Source organism: Salmo trutta, chromosome 3 (genome assembly GCF_901001165.1).
Source record: "Salmo trutta chromosome 3, fSalTru1.1, whole genome shotgun sequence".
Lineage (NCBI taxonomy): Eukaryota > Metazoa > Chordata > Actinopteri > Salmoniformes > Salmonidae > Salmo > Salmo trutta.
The window spans coordinates 20,909,109-20,933,008 of NC_042959.1; the positions used below are offsets into that span (position 1 = coordinate 20,909,109).

A 23,900-nucleotide genomic window follows, 5' to 3' on the forward strand; every position below is an offset into this window, starting at 1 on the left:
GGGGGGGGAGCAAATTCGACACTCATTGACCTCCATTGAAACACTCCTTGCTTGGTGGGCGAAACATCGAAAAAACGTCACCTGCTTGGAGGGAGACCACCGAGTTGGGCCTCTCTTCCGCTTCCGGAATTGAACGGATGACCGTGAACTTTTCAGGTCGATCGACATTTTGTTAGCAAGTTAGCAAAATAAACTGTCGTATTTGGCGTGTCTGACAAATAAACGCCTTTGTCACTTGCGTCACCCACATTGCAGCTATGTGGTACGAAATTCTTCCCGGTCTCGGAGTCATGACTGTTTGTCTCATCCTTCCTGGGGTTTTCACTGCACAGATCCACAAACTCACCAACGGGGGGAAGGTGAGAGATATTTGCTTACCGATGTGTTGAATGACTGCAATAGCTAGCTAGCTAAATGTGAAGTTTTGAACTGGTTGAAGTAATACCATTAGCTAGTTCTATATACTAAATTAGCTATGCTAACACTTCTTCTCTTTGACTTTAGGAAAAGAGAATCGCCCGGGTTCCATATCAGTGGTATCTGATGGAGAGAGACAGACGTGTGTCAGGAGTGGATTTGTATTACAAATCGAAGGTAAACAGGCAATGAATTCACGTTTATGCAATAACGAAGTACTGTAACGTTATATTATTAGTGTCTGTCAGGCATTACTTAGGCCTACCTAAATCTTTCTCTTCTTTACAGGGACTTGAGAATATCCACTGATCCCAGATCTCACCTATAGAATGGATTTCTGTCAGAATTCGTTGTACATTAATAAAGTTATGTATTGTCTGAATTAACCAGTTTCTTTGTGTAGTTACTGCTGATGAAAACCTTATGAAATAACACATCAGGTTTACAGAGATTTGAATGTATTCAATAGACAATTTGTAACTACTTTCTATGGCTCCTAAGGAATTGCTCCTATTCACTGATATCAGGGGAGGACAGCTAATAATAATGGCTGGAGCGAAGGGCATCAAACACATGCAAACCATGTATTTGATACCATTCCACTCCAGCCATTACCACAAGCCCCAACTAAGGTGCCACCAACCTCCTGTGACTGATATTCATAACATGTTATGTCCTTCTGATGTATGGTTCTAGATGACCCTAGTTGCTTGACTGGGCACGTACCAGGTCGTCTTTACTGCAGTCATGATGCACATATGTGGTTCCTGAGATGTTAAACACTTGAAAGGAATCACATTCAGTATTCTCAAAGCATAATGATATCTGAAAATCTGTGCAACATGACTGCATCAAAGATGTCCTGGAACACAGCCTATCATTGCATTCAAGGATTGGCTTAAGGGTGCGTTCATAAATTCACTCTGGCTATCTACTCTGATTTCAGAGCACTTTTGAGTGTGCTAGAGCGCAGAATAACTGATGAATTTACGAACGCTCAAAACCCGTTGAATATGGCCGGTGTCAGTAAACGTCGGCATTAAATTGTTGCCAGCAGCACCGTTACAGTCACAAGTGCTCAGGATAACATGAAAACAACTTAACCAGTTCTGCTATGGGTAGTCAAATGGTCAGTCAGATTTTCTGTAATTTGTCTGGAAGTAGCTATCAAGCTAGACAGCTTGGATGCTTGACTGCTGTTGTGAGGTCAGAACGCTCGGCTCAACCCTACTCCTCCACCAGAGCATCCAGTGCACACACTCTGAGCGAAACGCTCTGAATAACGAACAATCTGACAACACACTGAATTTACGAGCGCACTCTGAGTTGCAATCTTGCACTCCAGATTCAATTTACAAACTCACCCTAAGTAACCTGCTCCACAGACACACTGATCTACAAATCTACCATACACTCAGCATTGTGCCATCTCTGTACATAAGAGACTGGTGGTATTGAATTTCAAGGACATCATAAGTTTGTTCTGCACAGTAACCCTTCTAATAATCTCTGTTGGCCTATGCTTTGGCTGAGAGTTTCCATATAAAGTATCTTTTCTCATACATCTCCCCCTTACGGTTTCCTTGAAATGCAACACCACCAGTGGCCTATGTACAGAGATACACTAATTCTGTACAAATATAGCAAAACAAATTTGATTATTGTAGGGTAAAACCATGAACTGGTCTTTTACCACCAAACATTTAAATGTTGTTTACAAGATTAATGGCTTGGTTTGGTTTTCAGTGCTAGGCCTTTTCCAGCAGTTGGGCTACAGCGAACGAAACCGTATGATACTTAATAGAGACATTTGCAATATTGACCCCAATTTCCTTCGGCTTCCTAAAGCACATCGTGCCAAAGCATTACAATTCTTCCAGTCTAGACAGACTATTTGTAATGACTGAGGCCAATGCCTGTTAAATAAATGCACAGCTCCTTGGCATCAAGGTTTAGAATGATAAAAGATGAAACATTTTGATCAAGATAGAACATAATAATCTATACTGAACAAAAATATAAAACACAGCATGTAACATTTTGGTCCCATGTTTCATTTCATGAGCTGAAATAAAAGATCCCAATCATTTTCCATAAGCACCAAAAGCTTACTTCTCTTACGTTTATGCACACATCCCTGTTAGTGAGCATTTCCCCTTTGTCAAGATAAGCCATCCACCTGACAGGTGTGGCATATCAAAAAGCTAATTAAATAGCATGATCATTACACTCTAAAATGTGCAGTTTTGTCACAGCACAATGCCACAGATCTCATAAGTTTTGAGGGAGTGTGTAATTGGCATGGTGACTGCGTTAATGTCCACCAGAGCTGTTGCCAGAGAATGTAATGTTCATGTCTCTACTATAAGCCACCTCCAACGTCATTTTAGAGAATTTGGCAGTACGTCCAACCGGCCTCACAACTGCAGACCACGTGTAACCACGCCAGCCCAGGACCTCCACATCCAGCTTCTTCACCTGCAGGATCGTCAGACCAGCCACCCGGACAGCTGATGAAACTGAAGAGTATTTCTGTCTGTAATAAAGCCCTTTTGTGGGAAAAACTCCTGATTGGGTGGGCCTGGCTCCCAAGTGGGTGGGTCTATGCCCACTTGGGAGCCAGGCCCACCCAATCAGGAGTTTTGGCTGCACCCCTGCCCAGTCACGTGAAATCCATCGATCAGGGCCTAATTAGTTTATTTCAATTTCCTTATTTGAACTGTAACTCAGTAAAACCGTTGAAATTGTTGCATGTTGCGTTTATATTTTTGTTCAGTATATAATTTATTTCCCAGAGAAAAATCCAACCTCATTTTAAACATGAACTAAATTGACCTATTACATAAAGCCCCACTATTTTTTTATGATTTATTAATTCTGAACATGTAATGTGTGATATTACATACACGTTTCCTACGTTAAACGTTACATAGGTAGACGTTTCTGGGATGGATTGGATTTGATTTACAATGAGTGTACAAAACATTAGGAACACCTTCCTAATATTGAGTTGCACCCCCTTTTGCCCAAAGAACAGCCTCAATTCAACGGGCATGGACTCTACAAGGTGTCGAAAGCGTACCACAGGGATGCTGGCCCATGTTGACTCCAATGCTTCCCACAGTTGTGTCAAGTTAGCTGGATGTCCTTTGGGTGGCGGCCATATTCAACGGGTGTAGATACACACAGGAAACTGTTGAGCGTGAAAAACCCAGCAGCGTTGCAGTTCTTGACACAAAAACCAGTGCGCTTGGCACCTACTACCATTCCCCGTTCAAAGGCACTGCAATCTTTTGTCTTTCCCATTCACCCTCTGAATGGTACACATACACATTCCGTAACTCAATTGTCTCAAGGCTTAAAAATCCTTCATTAACCGGTCTCTTCCTCTACACTGATTGAAGTGGATTTAACAAGTGACATCAATAAGGGATCATAGCCTTAACCTGGATTCACCTGGTCAGTCTATGTCATGGAAAGAGCAGGTGTTCCTAATGTTTTGTACACTAAGTGTATGTTAGGATGCACAATATTGTAATAGCCCAATACAAAATGGCTCTCCGGATGGGTCTCCAAATCTATACACCATACATCTGCATGGTCCAGTCTTGTGCTCGTCTTTGAATACGTTTGCTTTGTGACAAACAAGCACTTTCCAATATTCAATTGACTACTTTCTAAATAAACAAAATAGTCCACTGTGTCAGAGATGCTTTAAAATATAAGTAATATAAGCCTAATTCCCAATACAAAGAGGAAAAAAATAACATTCTCAAATCATGAAACGATGAGAAAATAAACACAACGAAAGATAATGTTGGGAGAAAAAGTTATCCGAAGCTGAAAGTTCCCGAAAGGGGAGGAACGAAAAGGCTCATTTGTCCTCTTTGCCTTTAGTTTTCCTGTACACCATTTCTCTGAAGCTGGAGAGGATTTTGCTCGCCCTCTTTCCTCCTGGTTGAAGGATGCCAAGGCTCTCTTTTCATCCACACTGTAGATCTGGTTTTCCTTTCTCAGACACACAGCCTCCATACGACGATGTCTGGGGGTTACAAAATTGCAATGAGCGTTACAAAGCAGTCAACCAAATGTGTAAAATTGGATGAAATATTGAAAATGTCCAAATGAAAACAGAAGAGTAGTAATGTACCTGCTACTGCTCATCACGAAGCCAGACATCTCAAAGGTTGCGATTTCGTCACTAGTCAACCTGATTTCACCTCTTCTTGGAATACGCTTGCCTGCTTTCACATAGTCTGCCATAGCGGCACCCTGAACCTGGCAGCAGGGCATGACCAAAACTAGAGGGAAAGAGAAAAATGATGTAAATCAATAAATCAGCCATTCATTGATAATAAAAAAAAGAATAGAGCTGCATTTTAAAAGCTGAATATAGTGTGGTAATGTCATTACAAACTGTGGAAGCAAGTTGTATGTACCTAGCAGCACACTAAAATTAAGGCGCTTGGGTCATATTCACTAAGAAACAAACTGGTCTACCTGAATGTGTCCAATAAGAAATGCTGGTTTTCGTTTTCCATCACAAACCATTCTATTAAAGTGCAAAACATTTTGCTACAGTGTGCACTAATGAATATGACCCTGGCTTTGTTTTCTACTTAATGCCACATAATTACAATATGATTAACTACTGTCAAGAATTGTAGACAGTGTGGAGTATCCCTTATAATGTTAACAATAGTAAGCTATTAACATCTCTAAAGTTATAATAAAACGTGGTAATAAAGTTATTATAATTTCATAACAACATCTGAGAGGAATTTCAAATTGTTTCCATAACTTTGCTATTGCATAACCCCAGCCACAGCACAAAGTAGATTATTGAATGTGAGAAAGATTACTCTATGCATACTTACTCGAGAGGCTTGTCGTCCTGGGACAGGTGGGTGAGTGGGGCCTCTGGGCCCACCATGTGTTCGTCGATGCAGGTCCTCTCCACCCACAGATCCCCGCTCGCTGACTGCTTGCGGTTCTTCATAGTCTTCTTCTTCTTGGACTTCTTTGACCTGTGAAGAGAAAACAAAACACGGTTAAGGAAAATGCTGTAGTGTATCGGTATGTCATGTATTTATGTTATGGACGGTTGACTAGAGGTAGAATGTAGATTAATTTACTTTTTGCTATTCTTTTTCTACTTTTTCCACTTCCTCGTCTGAAATAAAACAACATTAGAGGGTGAAATAAACTTAGCCTGACAAGCAGCCTTTGTAATTGAATTTAACCTTTTTTAAGGTAAAACACTTCTCAACACCAGAGTCCGACTTCTTCTTATCGTCTACGAATTAGAGTGCACTTGTCTTGATCTCTCCCCAATTCAAGGGTGTAATCAGAACATACATTTGACTTACTACATAATATAGAATTCCCAGTTTCCACTTTGTTCTTGACTAGTCGATGCATGTCATTCATTCAGATATAGGCTAACTCAGGGCAGACTTTCATAGAAAGATTATTATAAAGACTACTACAGTAGATAATTCAGCACACTCACCTGATGAGCTTGAATCTGAGCCTCTGTTTTTCACATCCTCTTCAACTGGTGAATGGTCATCAGAACTTATTGGAAAAGGTCACAAAATGATCTAAATTTTGATAATTTGATAGTTGGTGTGTATAGCCCAACTCTTCATGATCCTGTACTTGATTAGTTCAATAAGATGCATAAGAATAACTTACTCTAGCGCCATTACTCTTGGTGAATAGCCCCAGACCTCAGGTGATCCAAGTTCACCAATTCTCTCCCTCTCTTGTAGCCGCCTGGAATGAAATTCATATAATTAGAAATATACAAGAAATACATTAAACCTTGTGACCAATTGAGTGATGACCAATTATGGTCCTAGGCTAGAGACACAGCATGTACAAGTTCCAATAGCCTAGAATCCACTTAGTCCAGAGCTAGCCTCTGCCAAGGCTATACTGACACACCTGTTGCCCAAAATGTATGACATTTGTCGTGCAGCAAGAGTTGAGTGGGGAGGAACGGATTCGGTTCAGTCCAGCTAGCTATTCCATGCTTTTGGCTAGAAACTTCTGCGAGAATTTGAAACTTGTCTGCTGAAAGTGGGACTTGGGAGTGTAGAATAATAGCGAAGACATCAAAACTATGAAATAACACATATGGACACATGGAGTAACCAAAAAAGTGTTAAACAAATTAAAATATATTTTATATTCTTCAAAGTAGCCACCCTTTGCCTTGATGACAGCGTTGCACACTCTTGGCATTCTCTCAACCAGCTTCATGAGGTATTCAACTGGAATGCATTCCAATTAACAGGTGTGACTTGATAAAAGTTAATTTGTGGAATTTCTTTCTTTCTTAATGCGTTTGAGCCAATCAGTTGTGTTGTGACAAGGTAGGGGTGAAATACAGAAGATAACCCTATTTGGTAAAATACCATGTCCATATTATGGCAAGAACAGCTCAAATAAGCAAAGAGAAATGACAGTTCATCATTACTTTAAGACACGAAGGTCAGTCAATCCGGAAAATCTCTTCAAGTGCAGTCATAAAAAATATCAAGCGCTATGATGAAACTGGCTCTTAAGAGGACCGCCACAGGAAAGGAAGACCCAGAGTTACCTCTGCTGCAGAGGATAAGTTAACTCGAATTAACTGCACCTCAGATTGCAGCCCAAATAAATGCTTCACAGAGTTCAACAGACACATCTCAACATCAACTTTTCAGTGGAGACTGCGTGAATCAGGCCTTCATGGTGAAATTGCTGCAAAGAAACCACTACTTAAGGCCACCAATAATAAAGAAGAGACTTGCTTGGGCCAAGAAACACGAGCAATGGACATTAGACCAGTGGAGATCTGTCCTTTGGTCTGATGATTCCAAATTTGAGATTTTTGTTTCCAATCGTTGTGTCTTTGTGAGAAGCAGAGTAGGTGAACTGATGATCTGCGCATATGTGGTTCTGTTACGGGAATTAAGTTATCAATGTTCTTAAACCAAACTCCAATTAAACTACTCAGTTTGTATACCAGAAGGTGTAAGGTTCCGGTGGAAAGAAACAGACTGAGACCCAGCCTACAATGATCAGAATGTTTATTTACGAGAGCTCTAAAATCCATACAATGCACTCAGCCTTTTATATTACACATTTCGTTATACAAATGAACTTGCATCAGTAGAGAACTCCACCCCACTTTAGGCGGCTGTATTTTTCCACTGTACACAGACCACCTGTCTCCTTATCTTTTGCCAGCCTAGCCGTTTTCGGGCAGTTGTTCCCCTCCCTAACTTAGGGAGGCCCATTTTCCTGTTCCTTTCACAAGGTCGTCCTATCAACTATGCCCTGTTAATTTTGAAATAGTAACAGTGTCTTAGTCTTAAACAGTCTACTCACACACATTAGTACATTTACATTATAATCACTCAGTTATACATTTTCAGGGTGAAATCATTTAGTCAAACCTTTAATCATATAATTTCCATTACAGGTTCCCACCATGAAGCATGGAGGTGTGATGGTGCTTTGCTGGTGACACTGTCAGTGATTTATTTAGAATTCAAGGCACACTTAACCAGCATGGCTACGATGAGAGTGATGGAGTGCTGCATCAGATGACCTGGCCTCCACAATCACCCGACCTCAACCCAATTGAGATGGTTTGGGATGTTGTTGTCTTAGGTCTCTCTTTATGTAGTGTTGTGTTGTCTCTCTCGTGTTGTCTCTCTAATCCCAGCCCCCATCCTCGCAGGAGGTATTTTACCTTTTGGTAGGCCGTCATTGTAAATAAGAATTAGTTCTTAACTGACTTGCCTAGTTAAATAAAGGTTAAATTAAAAAAATTAAATACTACAGCATTCTGCAGCAATACTCCATCCCATCTGGTTTGCGCTTAGTGGGACTATCATTTGTTTTTCAACAGGACAATGACCCAACACACCTTCAGGTTTTGTAATGGCTATTTGATCAAGAAGGAGAGCGATGGAGTGCTGCATCAGATGACCTGGCCTCCACAATCACCCGACTTCAACCCAATTGAGATGGTTTGGGATGAGTTGGACTGCAGAGTGAAGGAAAAGCAGCCAACAAGTGCTTAGCATATGTGGGAACTCCTTCATGGCGGTTGGAAAAGCATTCCAGGTGAAGCAGGTTGAGAGAATTCTAAGAGTGTGCAAAGCTGTCATCAAGGCAAAGGGTGGTAATTTGAAGAATCTCAAATATAAAATATATTTTGATTTGTTTAACACTTTTTTGGTTACTACATGATTCCATGTGTTATTTCATAGTTCTGATGTCTTAACTATTATTCTACAATGTAGAAAATAGTTTAAAAAATTAAGAAAACCCTTGAATGAGTAGGTGTCCAAATGTTTGACTCGTACTGTATATCCATTGATTCTTGAAGAATATAACTTAGAAATGCCTCATGAGCTTAGTTCAACTGTCACACTCCATGAGAACCCAAAATATAAGCTTGTTTTTCGCCAATGTTTGTAAACATTGTAAATGTAAACAACCACTGTATAGCCTCATAACATGGTTAAAACAATAATGTTGATATCATGGATGGTCAGTCCTTGCATCCATAGCTCTGTCTATTAATCTGAGTGGTTACATTTCTCCAGGCCCATCCCTCAGCTTTTTACCAAAAAAGTGGAGTGTCAAGATATCAAAGTGTCACCAACAAAACATTTAAACAATAGGCCTACAGCAAATGCTGCATATGGCATTCATTTTTCACATGTAAATAGCACTATTCAGTAGTGCTCAAAGCATGCCATTCTATGAGCGCAGCATTTATTTTGCGATGGGTGAGAAGAAGCCTACATAACCAATTGGTAACATACATTTGTATCTTTTTATAATGCCTCTTAAGGGGAAAGTCATCTAAAAGTAACTACATGTAATCAGATTACATTACTGAGTTTGGGTGATCCAAAAGTTACGTTACTGATTACAATTTTGGACAGGTAACTGATAACGAATTACATTTAGAAAGTAACCTAGCCAACCCTGCTAGTAGCTACTTCTCTCTCCATACTGGCCTGCTAGTAGCTACTTCTCTCTCCATACTGGCCTGATATTAGCTACTTCTCTCCCCATACTGGCCTGATATTAGCTACTTCTCTCCCCATACTGGCCTGATATTAGCTACTTCTCTCCCCATACTGGCCTGATATTAGCTACTTCTCTCTCCATACTGGCCTGATATTAGCTACACTATGAAGCTCTCAAGAACTTGAAGCTCTCAACCTGTTCCACTATACGAGGGAGAGCTTTGGAAGAAAAATACATGTTTTGTCATACCCGTGGTATACAGTCTGATATACCACGGCTGTCAGCCAATCAGCATTCAGGGATCAAACCAGCTGATTTATAAAATGTATTATAAATCAAATCAAATTTTATTGGTCACATACACGTGTTTAGGAGTTGTTATTGTGGGTGTAGCGAAATGCTTGTGTTTCTAGCTCCAACAGTGCAGTAATATCTAACAAGTAATATATACTGCTCAAAAAAATAAAGGGAACACTTAAACAACACAATGTAACTCCAAGTCAAAAACACTTCTGTGAAATCAAACTGTCCACTTAAGAAGCAACACTGATTGACAATACATTTCACATGCTGTTGTGCAAATGGAATAGACAACAGGTGGAAATTATAGGCAATAAGCAAGACACCCCCAATTAAGGAGTGATTCTGCAGGTGGAGACCACAGACCACTTCTCAGTTCCTATGCTTCCTGGCTGATGTTTTAGTCACTTTTGAATGCTGGCGGTGCTTTCACTCTAGTGGTAGCATGAGACGGAGTCTACAACCTACACAAGTGGCTCAGGTAGTGCAGCTCATCCAGGATGGCACATCAATGCGAGCTGTGGCAAGAAGGTTTGCTGGGTTTGTCAGCGTAGTGTCCAGAGCATGGAGGCGCTACCAGGAGACAGGACAGTACATCAGGAGACGTGGAGGAGGCCGTAGGAGGGCAACAACCCAGCAGCAGGACCGCTACCTCCGCCTTTGTGCAAGGAGGAGCAGAAGGAGCACTGCCAGAGCCCTGCAAAATTACCTCCAGCAGGCCACAAATGTGCATGTGTCTGCTCAAACGGTCAGAAACAGACTCCATGAGGGTGGTATGAGGGCACGACGTCCACAGGTGGGGGTTGTGCTTACAGCACAACACCGTGCAGGACGTTTGGCATTTGCCAGAGAACACCAAGATTGGCAAATTCTCCACTGGCGCCCTGTGCTCTTCACAGATGAAAGCAGGTTCACACTGAGCACGTGACAAACGTGACAGAGTCTGGAGACGCCGTGGAGAACGTTCTGCTGCCTGCAACATCCTCCAGCATGACCGGTTTGGCGGTGGGTCAGTCATGGTGTGGGGTGGTATTTCTTTGGGGGGCCGCACAGCCCTCCATGTGCTCGCCAGAGGTAGCCTGACTGCCATTAGGTACCGAGATGAGATCCTCAGACCCCTTGTGAGACCATATGCTGGTGCGGTTGGCCCTGGGTTCCTCCTAATGCGAGACAATGCTAGCCCTCATGTGGCTGGAATGTGTCAGCAGTTCCTGCAAGAGGAAGGCATTGATGCTATGGACTGGCCCGCCCGTTCCCCAGACCTGAATCCAATTGAGCACATCTGGGACATCATGTCTTGCTCCATCCACCAACGCCACGTTGCACCACAGACTGTCCAGGAGTTGGCGGATGCTTTAGTCCAGGTCTGGGAGGAGATCCCTCAGGAAACCATCCACCACCTCATCAGGAGCATGCCCAGGTGTTGTAGGGAGGCCATACAGGCACGTGGAGGCCACACACACTACTGAGCCTCATTTTGACTTGTTTTAAGGACATTACATCAAAGTTGGATCAGCCTGTAGTGTGGTTTTCCACTTTAATTTTGAGTGTGACTCCAAATCCAGACCTCCATGGGTTGATAAATTGGATTTCCATTGATTATTTTTGTGTGATTTTGTTGTCAGCACATTCAACTATGTAAAGAAAAAAGTATTTAATAAGATTATTTCTTTCATTCATATCTAGGATGTGTTGTTTAAGTGTTCCCTTTATTTTTTTGAGCAGTGTATAACAAATTCACAACAATACACACAAATCTAAGTAAAGGAATGTAATTAAGAATATATTAATATATGGACGAGCAATGTCAGAGCGGCATAGACTAAGATACAGTAGAATAGAATACAGTATGTACATATGAGATGAGTAATGCGAAATATGTAAACATTATTAAGGGTGGTATATCAGACCGTATACCACGGGTATGACAAAACATTTATTTTTACTGCTCTAATTACATTGGCAACCAGTTGATAATAGCAATAAGGCACCTCAAGGGTTTATGGTTAAGGCCTGTATCCAGGAACTCTGCGTTGCGCATAAGAACAGCCCTGTGCCATGGTATATTGGCCATATACCACACCCCCTTAGGCCTAATAGATTAATTAACTCCTCCTCCACATTTACTGGATTGGTTGAACAGTGCAGAAGAGAACCTCCCCCGAAAGTTGAGCATGTAGGGGATCAAGTGACTTCACGAAACAATTTGTCGTCAGATTGTGTAAGTCAGACAATGCTAACTAGCTGGCTGTGCGTAAACACAGCTGAGACAAAGTGGTAACTAATTAACTTGCGCACGCGAACTACATTTACCTCGAGATGAAGGCGTTTTGTTTCTGGCGTTGAGCATCATTCCTGCCGCCACTTCGCTGATTGCTGTACCTCTGGCGGGGGTTTTCCGTACGAAACTTTTTGGCATTTCTCTTTCTATCACGGATATTCGAGGAAGTTTATGCTCTTCTTCATTTTTGGGGGCCTTGGGCATGGGACCAAAGACTGGACTGGAGTCGCGAGATCGACTGCCGCTGCCAGATCTGCTCCGTAGTCTTCTGGGGCTTCTCTGTTCTTGATCGGACATAGGTGTAGCTAGCGCTTTTTATACTAACATCCTAAATTCAAGAGTTTGGTAAAGAATAAACAGAAACGACTACCTAATCTGTTGATAATATACGAGCTTCAGAAACAGTACATGATGGGGTGCGAGTGTAAACAGGTCCCCCTTGAAACAATGCAGCACGATGCTCTTAGTTCCGCGTAGTACGTTAGACTTGAACTGACTTAGCAGTCGCTTAAGCAATGTCGCTGGCTTAAAAAATAATAATTGTGGGCTGTATTAATTATCTAAAATAATGCCATTGAACATATCTAGTTTCAAACGTTTGAACTGCAGCAAATGTGTAGATCTCGCTACATGGAACTATTTTGACACAGAGTTGTTGCGACTCCTGTTGGCCATGCATGAACTAGCAGTAGGTCACACCGACGGTAACAAGGAGATTGACGTTTTGTTGTCTACAACCATCTACCGATACTTCGTTTGGAAACAAAACATCAATCATACGGCTTGGCGTTGCAGGTAAATACCAAGTGTTAGCTACTTGTAGAAACCAACATCGTATATTGGCCCCATATAATAATTTTGTAATGATGGAAGATCAACTCTTATCAAAAGGCCGCGAACCAGGAAGGGAACATCCGTACCTCTGTTAATAGCTAGCTAAACTAGATCATTTTCATATAATCAATCAATATGAAGCCGTATTTCCCTAATGTAAAATAATACATTGTATAGATACAAGGCTACCTTAAATCACTACCATAATAGCTTTTTATTTGAAATGTATATTAGATGTGATTGGCATGCAAGACTATTGTGTAGACCGGCCTTCTATTTGTGAATGGTGTTAGGCTAACTAGCTAACGTTAGCTAGATGGCAAGTTACAAACAATGCATATTCGTTTTCACTCTCCTCCCCCAAAAATATTTGTACAGACCTTGACTTTTATTGATCAATTATGGCTTTAGCTCGTTAGCTAGCAATGTAGCTAGTTTGCCAACTATTTTATTCACCCCCAACAGCCAGCATAATGGGTAGGTGGCTGACTCCCTCTGCCTTTAAAACAATGAGCTACTATGAATACATGATGAGGTCACCCAACAAGAAGTGACAGGTGATTTGCAATTTACCACTAATAGGGCAGTAAAGGAACTGTAAGACCTAGGATGGAGGACATTTTTGTATATTGATATATGACTGTTAAGTGAATGCATTTATTAGTTGATTTTTGTCTTCACCCCACAGGGATGTCGGGCCTAAAGCTGATCTCTGCAACTGACACCCGGTATTCAGGAACGGTGCTGAAGTCGATGAATAGACAACGAAATAACGGATTGTTCTGTGACGTCACCATAATTATACAGGACCGTAAATTTCGAGCGCACAAAAACATATTGTCGGCGTCGAGTACTTATTTCCACCAACTCTTCTCAGTGGCTGGACAGGTGATTGAGTTGAATTTCATAAAGGCGGAAATCTTTGAGGAAATCCTGAATTACATTTACAGTTCCAAGATTGTCCGCGTTCGCTCTGACATGCTCAAGGAGCTTATCAATGCTGGGCAGATGTTGGGGGTGAAGTTCATTGCGAATCTAGGCGTACCACTCTCAGAAGTCAAGGGCCTACCTGGCCTGTCCAAAGACACGGAAAACAATGAGGTGAGCTCTGTGGACAAAAACAGCACAGAGCCAACGATGCCCATTATCACCGAGTCCTTTTCACTGTCTGCAGAGGAGTTCAACCAGACTGACCGAAGTACGGATCAGGACTCAGACGATGACATTATGTTTGTGTCCAAAACGGACGCCATCAAAAAATGCAAGCCCTCTGAAATCATTGATTTGGATGCACCTGAAACAGAGGAAGCCTCTGTGACAAAGCAACCGGGAGAGGCCAGACCCCCTGCTTTGACAAAGGACCAAGAGAAAACAGTCAAAGCAGCCCCACATCTCAACAGCTCCTCTCAGACCCTGCGAGACCACAGTCCTCTGAACAGCCCCATTGTGTCCCCTGACACTAGTTCCAATATTCCATCTTCACCTGCTGTAGCCTCGTCTTGCAGCACATCCACAACGCCGGCTAGAATTGGCACTTTCCTCCCCAAACTCCACAGCACCTCCCTGCCCTCAGAAACCCCAGAGATAATAGGGATCCATAAGAAGCAGGTCACACTAGTTCGAAAGGGCAACTTAAAGATCAAGCTCTCGGATGTGACGTCACCAGGCGGATTCATCAACGAGGCAGGCATTAGCATTCCCCAAGCGGCTGCAGCTGCAAAAAAGACAATCACACTAGATAAGGCCTCAGAGCTCGGCTCACTTTCTCCAGGCTGCAAGGTGTATGCCAATATCGGGGAGAACACATATGACATTGTCCCCATGAAGGACGATCCCGGGGAGGGAGATTCTAGAAACAGTAGAGGGGCAAAGAGGTCTCTGATGGCCACACCTCTTCAACCTTTCAACACCTCTCAACTGCCACAGGGTGCCTCGAGCAAGAAGAAGGCCAAAACAGAGCATGAAGATCACTATGAGCTCATCATGGACGGGAAGACCTTCTTTGTGTGCGTGGTCTGTAAGCGTCCCTACGTGTGCCTGACGAGCCTCCGGCGCCACTTCAACACCCACTCTTGGGAGAAGAAGTACCCATGCCACTACTGTGACAAGGTGTTCGCCCTGGCTGAGTACCGGACGAAACACGAGATCCACCACACGGGTGAGCGGAGGTACCAGTGCCTGCTGTGCAACGAGATGTTAATCAACTACCAGCTGCTGTCAACTCACTGCAAACAGGCCCACAACCAAGACCCGTCTGGGAGGAAACAGAAGGATAACACCGACAACAACTTGTACCGCCTGCTCCCTTGCAAAACGGTGCAGTTCAAGACCTACTCATATGAGACGGACGGTTCAGATCCAGGAGGGGTCCCTATTATCCAAGAGGATGGGAGCATCCAGCACATTAACCCTGGAAGGGGGCAGCCCAACCCACTACCGTTACAGTCCACCCAGGGCAAGATGTTGAACTGGGATGACATATTTGTGGAGCCTGAGGCACAGCCTCGACCAGCTGCTCACGCCCACCGACCAGGGAGCCACCCCATCCAACCTCCCCCAGGCTCGTCTGAGTTTGAGTTTGTCATACCAGAGACCTACTGAGCAGGGTGGCTCACCGATCTGTGCCTTGTCAGTGGGGTCCTCTTTTCGAATTCTGTTTCCTGGGTCCATGTCAAATGTCATCCATGTTGTCTTTTTCAAATGTTCAACAGTTGTTTTGTAGGAAGTTCTTATGTGCTCTAGCTAACCCATCTGGAGTGTAGTATAACTTTTGTTCTTATCAAGCTCATCATTGAACTGTCTATTGTTTCATTTTATTTCTACTGACCCTTTTAATGGTAAATATTTCCAAGAACTTTGGAGTGCTCATGCTGTTCAACAGAAGGACCCTCAATCTAGTCATATAAATGTATTTATTGTTTTTTTTTTTTTTAAATAAAGGCTAAGTATGTTATGCCTTTGAGAAGATAATGTACAGTTTATTTTCAAACCAGAGATTGGATCAGGATGCAGGATATTGATGGAATTCAATAATGATACTGAAATGATGCTCTTTCTGCACACAGGGATTCAGATACCAGCTCATTGATGGGATGCATTGCTTCAATACCATATGTGTTGATTTAAATCTGGATTGTTCAATTTTCTATTGGATTATTTTTGTGTCACAAATGAAAAGGCAATGAGCACAAATTACTGGTTTTGCTGTGTCAGTAATTAATGGTTGATTATAACACTTCTGCCCAATGTTGAAGGGAAATACAATTGCAATAATTATTTAGTATTTGAATTGGTTGCACAAACCTAAGATTTAATTATGTCCATTAAATATTGAAGTCCTGGCAAATGGTTTGATCATGACTTACCTTATATGGTCTACTCTTTTGTTGGGACCTTTTTTTTTTTTCATATGCTGGCCATATATTTTGCAGTCTTTCTAAAAGTCATGTTCTGTCAAGGATGCCCGAAGCTGCCTGCTACTCTGTATGTATAAAGTTAGCCTACGTAGTGTATCATAGTACTCATTGGAATCATGTTCCTTTTTCTTCCCAGTCTTGTCTTGTCAGTATGTAGTTGAATTGAGTTGGACTGTATAGCTAACTTGACATTTTATACTGCTTCAGTATGTCCCTCAATAAGGGCACTTCCAGCTTTTATGGTTTAAAGAAAAATTACAAAATTAACAGTGGTGTCTTCTACATAATTGTGCTAAATACCTTTTTAATTTGAAAATGTTCTTTGTTTAAATAATGTATTTATTAGGTCTTAGTGCTGAACAAATGTTAATAAAATAAACAAAACCAATGTGTGTCTCATTTCACAGAAGGGAAGAAATCTATAGCTTGAGATAACTGTCCTTTTAGTATGAAGAAGGATAATTCTGGTAGTTGTCCTGACTCCCATAGTAATGAAGAAGGATGAATCTGGTAGATGTCCTGACTCCCATAGTAATGAAGGAGGATGAATCTGGTAGTTGTCCTGACTCCCATAGTAATGAAGGAGGATGAATCTGGTAGTTGTCCTGACTCCCATAGTAATGAAGAAGGATAATTCTGGTAGTTGTCCTGACTCCCATAGTAATGAAGGAGGATGAATCTGGTAGTTGTCCTGACTCCCATAGTAATGAAGGAGGATGAATCTGGTAGTTGTCCTGACTCCCATAGTAATGAAGGAGGATGAATCTGGTAGTTGTCCTGACTCCCATAGTAATGAAGAAGGATGAATCTGGTAGTTGTCCTGACTCCCATAGTAATGAAGAAGGATGAATCGGGTAGTTGTCCTGACTCCCATAGTAATGAAGGATGAATCTGGTAGTTGTCCTGACTCCCATAGTAATGAAGGAGGATGAATCTGGTAGTTGTCCTGACTCCCATAGTAATGAAGGAGGATGAATCTGGTAGTTGTCCTGACTCCCATAGTAATGAAGAAGGATAATTCTGGTAGTTGTCCTGACTCCCATAGTAATGAAGGAGGATGAATCTGGTAGTTGTCCTGACTCCCATAGTAATGAAGGAGGATGAATCTGGTAGTTGTCCTGACTCCCATAGTAATGAAGAAGGATGAATCTGGTAGTTGTCCTGACTCCCATAGTAATGAAGAAGGATGAATCTGGTAGTTGTCCTGACTCCCATAGTAATGAAGAAGGATGAATCTGGTAGTTGTCCTGACTCCCATGGTAATGAAGAAGGATGAATCTGGTAGTTGTCCTGACTCCCATAGTAATGAAGGAGGATGAATCTGGTAGTTGTCCTGACTCCCATAGTAATGAAGGAGGATGAATCTGGTAGTTGTCCTGACTCCCATAGTAATGAAGGAGGATGAATCTGGTAGTTGTCCTGACTCCCATAGTAATGAAGGAGGGTGAATCTGGTAGTTGTCCTGACTCCCATAGTAATGAAGGAAGATACATCTGGTAGTTGTCCTGACTCCCGTAGTAATGAAGGATGATAATTCTGGTAGTTGTCCTGACTCCTGTAGTAATGAAGGAGGATAAATCTGGTAGTTGTCCTGACTCCCATAGTAATGAAGGAGGATGAATCTGGTAGTTGTCCTGACTCCCATAGTAATGAAAGAGGATATATCAGGTAGTTGTCCTGACTCCCATAGTAATGAAGGAGGATGATGCTGGTAGTTGTCCTGACTCCCGTAGTAATGAAGAAGGATGAATCTGGTAGTTGTCCTGACTCCCATAGTAATGAAGAAGGATGAATCTGGTAGATGTCCTGACTCCCATAGTAATGAAGGAAGATACATCTGGTAGTTGTCCTGACTCCCATAGTAATGAAGGAGGATGAATCTGGTAGTTGTCCTGACTCCCATAGTAATGAAGGAGGATAATTCTGGTAGTTGTCCTGACTCCTGTAGTAATGAAGGAAGATAAATCTGGTAGTTGTCCTGACTCCCATAGTAATGAAGAAGGATGAATCTGGTAGTTGTCCTGACTCCCATAGTAATGAAGGAGGATAATTCTGGTAGTTGTCCTGACTCCCATAGTAATGAAGGAGGATATATCAGGTAGTTGTCCTGACTCCCGTAGTAATGAAGGAGGATGAATCTGGTAGTTGTCCTGACTCCCATAGTAATGAAGGAGGATGAATCTGGTAGTTGTCCTGACTCCCATAGTAATGAAGGAGGATGAATCTGGTAGTTGTCCTGACTCCCGTAGTAATGAAGGAGGATGAATCTGGTAGTTGTCCTGACTCCCATAGTAATGAAGGAGGATGAATCTGGTAGTTGTCCTGACTCCTTTAGTAATGAAGGAGGATACATCTGGTAGTTGTCCTGACTTCCGTAGTAATGAAGGAGGATGAATCTGGTAGTTGTCCTGACTCCTTTAGTAATGAAGGAGGATACATCTGGTAGTTGTCCTGACTCCCATAGTAATGAAGGAGGATGAATCTGGTAGTTGTCCTGACTCCCGTAGTAATGAAGAAGGATGAATCTGGTAGTTGTCCTGACTCCCATAGTAATGAAGAAGGATGAATCTGGTAGATGTCCTGACTCCCATAGTAATGAAGGAGGATGAATCTGGTAGTTGTCCTGACTCCCATAGTAATGAAGGAGGATGAATCTGGTAGTTGTCCTGACTCCCATAGTAATGAAGGAGGATGAATCTGGTAGTTGTCCTGACTCCCATAGTAATGAAGGAGGATAAATCTGGTAGTTGTCCTGACTCCCATAGTAATGAAGGAGGATATATCAGGTAGTTGTCCTGACTCCCATAGTAATGAAGGAGGATATATCAGGTAGTTGTCCTGACTCCCGTAGTAATGAAGGAGGATACATCAGGTAGTTGTCCTGACTCCCGTAGTAATGAAGGAGGATATATCAGGTAGTTGTCCTGACTCCCGTAGTAATGAAGGAGGATATATCAGGTAGTTGTCCTGACTCCCATAGTAATGAAGGCCCCTCCATAGGCATTCCCTCAACCCCAGTTGACACTGTTATTTAAAGAAACGAAAATCAAATGCTCCTTGTGAGTTGTGTATTCAACACCGGATGATGTTTGTTGACTTTATTTAACCTATACTGACAGTATACACTGACTGTACAAAACATCAGGAACACCTGCTCTTTCCATGACAGACTGACCAGGTGAATCCAAGTGAAATGTATGACCCCTTATTGATGTCACTTGTTAAATAAACTCCAATCAGAGTAGATGAAGGGGAGGAGACAGGTTAAAAAAAACATTTTTAAGCCTTGAGACAATTGAGACATGGATTGTGTATGTGTGCCATTGAAAGGGTGAATGGGCAATACAAAATATTTAAGTGCCTTTGAACAGGGTACGGTAGTAGGTGCCAGGCACCCCTGTTCGTGTCAAGAACTGCAACGCTGCTGGGGATTTCACACTCAACAGTTTCCCGTGTGTATCAAGAATGGTCGGCCATCCAAAGGAAATCCAGCTAACTTGACACTACTGTGGGAAACATTGGAGTCAACATGGGCCAGCATCCCTGTGGAACGCTTTCGACTCCTTGTAGAGGCCATGCCCCGACAAATTGAGGCTGTTCTGGGGGCAAAAGAGGGTGCAACTCAATATTAGGAAGGTGTTCCTAATGTTTTGTATAATCAGTGTACGTTGTCTATGGAAAGTAACACCATACATGCATTTTTCACAAAATTACTTTTAATGGCAAGACAATCAATCCACTCCAGTCAGCAGAAGTCCATCTTCAGCTGTTGAGAAAGTGCTGTTAAAAAAAATTATGCAAAAACAAAGCTGACTACTTTAATCAATGATCTCAAGAAGCTGCTCTTTACTTTGAGGTCTATGCATTTTGTGATTAAGATACAACACACAACGCTGTTTTTTGCTATATTCAAGTGTAAAAGCCTGTTATATCACACCTAGAAAGAAACAGAAGAGTTTCGTGTTTAGCCAGTCCCTTTGCAACTTATAAAATACATTACATAACGTTCGGAGTGATAATTTATGTTTCAGATTCCTCCCAATCCACCCCTTACAACAAACAGACTTACAGTATGTTCTCATTATTTGCTCTACTATAACCCTGTTCACAATCTATAACAACAATAATGCGAGGTATAGTATTAAGGTGAACTATCTATAACAACAATACTGTGAGCTAGATTAATAGGGTGAATGGTGACCTATCTATAACAACAATACTGTGAGCTAGATTAATAGGGTGAACTGTGACCTATCTATAACAGCAATACTGTGAGCTAGATTAATAGGGTGAATGGTGACCTATCTATAACAACAATACTGTGAGCTAGATTAATAGGGTGAACTGTGACCTATCTATAACAACAATACTGTGAGCTAGATTAATAGGGTGAACTGTGATCTATCTATAACAACAATACTGTGAGCTAGATTAATAGGGTGAACTGTGATCTATCTATAACAACAATACTGTGAGCTAGATTATTAGGGTGCACTGTGATCTATCTATAACAACAATACTGTGAGCTAGATTAATAGGGTGAACTGTGATCTATCTATAACAACAATACTGTGAGCTAGATTAATAGGGTGAACTGTGATCTATCTATAACAATAATACTGTGAGCTAGATTAATAGGGTGAACTGTGACCTATCTATAACAACAATACTGTGAGCTAGATTAATAGGGTGAACTGTGATCTATCTATAACAACAATACTGTGAGCTAGATTAATAGGGTGAACTGTGACCTATCTATAACAATAATACTGTGAGCTAGATTAATAGGGTGAACTGTGATCTTCAGTATCGATTCTTCAATACCTTCATTTTCAATTGCACTACTAGAGAAAATGGTGTACCTTTACATAAATCCAAGCACCGTTACAGCTGATATTTCTTGTACTGGGGTGATAATGATGTTGTAGAGTACATTACATGAGAGCACATTGTCCAAGGAGAGCACATTGTCCAAGGAAGAGACCACATTGTCCAAGGAAGAGACCACATTGTCCAAGTAGGAAGCCACATTGTCCAAGGAGGAGAGCACATTGTCCAAGTAGCAGAGCACATTGTCCAAGTAGGACACCACATTGTCCAAGTAGCAGAGCACATTGTCCAAGGAGACCACATTGTCCAAGTAGCAGAGCACATTGTCCAAGTAGGAGGCCACATTGTCCAAGTAGCAGAGCACATTGTCCAAGTAGGAGGCCACATTGTCCAAGGAGGAGAGCACATTGTCCAAGTAGGAGACCACATTGTCCAAGGAGGAGAGCACATTGTTTGAGGAGAGCTTCTCATCTGGCCAGGATAACTAGTGCTTCTCTTGAGTTGACAGATGTGGATAAGGCACATCTGTAGACAGTCCTGGCATCTTAAGAGAGGTCAGCTGTTTCTGATACACTACAGCCAATCCCAATTCGCTCCTACCCCTTCTCCTTAGCTCTAACCTTTTGATATTGACAATTATTTTAATGACTATTTCATTGGCAAAGTTGACAAACTCAGAAATGCCCAAAACAAACTGTGAGCCATCATATTCATGGTTGAAAAATTGTTATCCATCAATAATGACAAATCACCTGGCATTGACAACTTAGATAGAAAGCTACTGAGGATTGTAGCTGACTCTATAGCCACTACTATCTGTCATATCTTTAATCTGAGCCTAGAGGACCGTGTTTGTCCTCATGCCTGGAGGGAAGCCAAAGTCATTCCGCTACCCAAGAATGGTAAATCATTCTTTACTGGTTCTAACAGCTGACGAATAAGCTTTCTGCCAGCTCTTAGCAAACTTCAGGAAAAAATGGTGTTTGACCAAATACAATGCTATTTCTCTGTAATCTAATAAACAACAGAGAAGGGCACTCAACATGTACTGCACTGACACAAATGACTGATGATTGGCTGAAAGAAATTGATAATACAAAGATGGTGGGAGCTGTATTCTTAGACTTCAGAACAACCTTTAATATTATTGACCATAGCCTGTTATGGCTTTACATTCTTTACCATAGGATGTAAAGCCATAACACATATTTGGTACAAATCATTCCGTAAGTTCTAGCTCTCAGCTGAATCGAGTAATGAATGATGTAGCTGTTGAACAAGTTGAGGAAACTAAACTTCTTGGTGTCACCCTAGACTATAAATTGTCATGGTCAAGATATACTGATTCAATTGTTGTAAAGATGGGGAGAGGTCTGTCTGTGATAAAGAGATGCTCAGAATTTTTAACATCACAGTCAACCAAAAGCCCAGTTTTATCTAATCTTTTGACTATTGCCCGGTGATATGGTCAAGTGCTGCAAAGAAGAACCTAGAAAAGCAGTAGCTGGCCCCGAACAGAGCAGCACGTCTTGCCCTTCCATGTACTCTGAGGGCTAATGTCTACAGTATGCATGTCAGTCTCTCTTTGCTCAAAATAGAGATTGACTGCATCAATTCTTGTTTTTGTCAGAAATATTAATGTGTTGAAAATTCTAAATTGTCTGTATAATCAACTTACATATAGCTCTGACAGAAATACTTACCCCACCAGACATGCCACCAGGGGTCTCTACACAGTTCCCAGGTCCAGAACAAATGAAAGGAAACGTACAGTATTATATAGAGCCACGATTGCATGGAACTCCCTTCCCTCTCATATTGCTCAAGTGAACAGCAAACTTGGTTTAAAAAAACAAATAAAGCAGCCCCTCTCCCCCATGTGACCTACTTGTTGTGTGTATGTACTGACATGTATGTGGAACTGATATATACACACACACACACACACACACACACACACACACACACACACATTATTATTCTTTAGTTTTATTGAATGCGTCTTTAGTTGTAGTTTATATTTAAGTGTGTAATGTCACTAATCACGTTTCCATCCACAGTTTTTATGCGCATAAAGTCATACCGTACAAAAAACAATCATGACAGTTGTGAAGGAAACAGGATGTTTCATTACAATTTTATAAATGCCGACAGATCATTTGTTTGTTCGACATGGTGGGATCTTTTTGTGTCTGTACAATTAATTAGGCGAGAAATGGCAGTGGAAACGCCTTTATGCGCAAATATATCAAAGTCAACTTGGAGTCTTGCAATGATATGGTGTGTGATCCTCCCACTACAACTCGGGAAACCATGCAATTTATTAGGCTACAGATGAAATAAATTATGATGAACTTCACAGGGTGCTGAAAGTGCACAGTGATCTTGATGCTCCTTTCCAATAACTATCGAGGGTCCTTTTCTGGTGGCATGATGATCGATGCTTGACTGCCATTTGACAAATAAAAATATTCTCACTCTTATCCATCATAATCTCATCATTGTAGACTAGCCTACCCGCACAGCCCACCCGCACTGCATCTGTGAGCTGTTGGCTAGAGCACACTGCCAAGACCAGAGTACGCACATTAACGCAACAGTGTTTGTAGTAAGTAAAGTTAAAAATGCAATGGAAACACATTGAACTTAAAAAATGTATTCTGTATGTAATACCCTTGTTTGAACCAGGTATTGAGTTTATTTGTTATAATTAATTGGTTATATATTTAAAAGATAATTGAATTGCTCCTAACCTGTAATGTTGTTAATGCATTATGCTT

General features: G+C 41.5%; 2 protein-coding genes and 1 pseudogene across 3 annotated transcripts; 2 read left to right on the forward strand and 1 right to left on the reverse strand.

Moving 5' to 3' along the window:
* The first annotated feature begins 111 nt into the window (after positions 1-111).
* Positions 112-803, forward strand: ndufa1 (NADH:ubiquinone oxidoreductase subunit A1). The gene is made up of 3 exons (XM_029726249.1): positions 112-359; positions 505-594; positions 706-803. The coding sequence occupies exons 1-3, from the start codon at positions 258-260 to the stop codon at positions 724-726; spliced, it is 213 nt and encodes a 70-aa protein (XP_029582109.1). The 5' UTR covers positions 112-257; the 3' UTR covers positions 727-803.
* A 3,248-nt stretch (positions 804-4,051) lies between these two features.
* Positions 4,052-12,209, reverse strand: LOC115164148 (NKAP-like protein; annotated as a pseudogene).
* Positions 12,208-16,678, forward strand: LOC115170027 (transcriptional regulator Kaiso). Of its 2 annotated transcripts, none has more exons than XM_029726261.1 (2): positions 12,208-12,835; positions 13,563-16,678. In XM_029726261.1, the coding sequence occupies exon 2, from the start codon at positions 13,565-13,567 to the stop codon at positions 15,473-15,475; it is 1,911 nt and encodes a 636-aa protein (XP_029582121.1). In that variant the 5' UTR covers positions 12,208-12,835; positions 13,563-13,564; the 3' UTR covers positions 15,476-16,678. The 2 variants fall into 2 exon arrangements, with proteins under 2 accessions (XP_029582121.1, XP_029582128.1); XM_029726268.1 differs by lacking the exon at positions 12,208-12,835 and adding an exon at positions 12,842-13,431.
* Positions 16,679-23,900: the final 7,222 nt, after the last annotated feature.

What these genes read in the sequence shown, in the direction of transcription:
- LOC115170027 (XM_029726261.1), top strand. Translation starts at nt 13,565, where the DNA reads ATGTCGGGCCTAAAGCTGATCTCTGCAACTGACACCCGGTATTCAGGA.
- ndufa1 (XM_029726249.1), top strand. Translation starts at nt 258, where the DNA reads ATGTGGTACGAAATTCTTCCCGGTCTCGGAGTCATGACTGTTTGTCTC. An exon ending in AACTCACCAACGGGGGGAAG is followed by an intron (nt 360 to 504) that starts GTGAGAGATATT and finishes CTTTGACTTTAG; the next exon opens with GAAAAGAGAATCGCCCGGGT. An exon ending in ATTTGTATTACAAATCGAAG is followed by an intron (nt 595 to 705) that starts GTAAACAGGCAA and finishes TCTTCTTTACAG; the next exon opens with GGACTTGAGAATATCCACTG.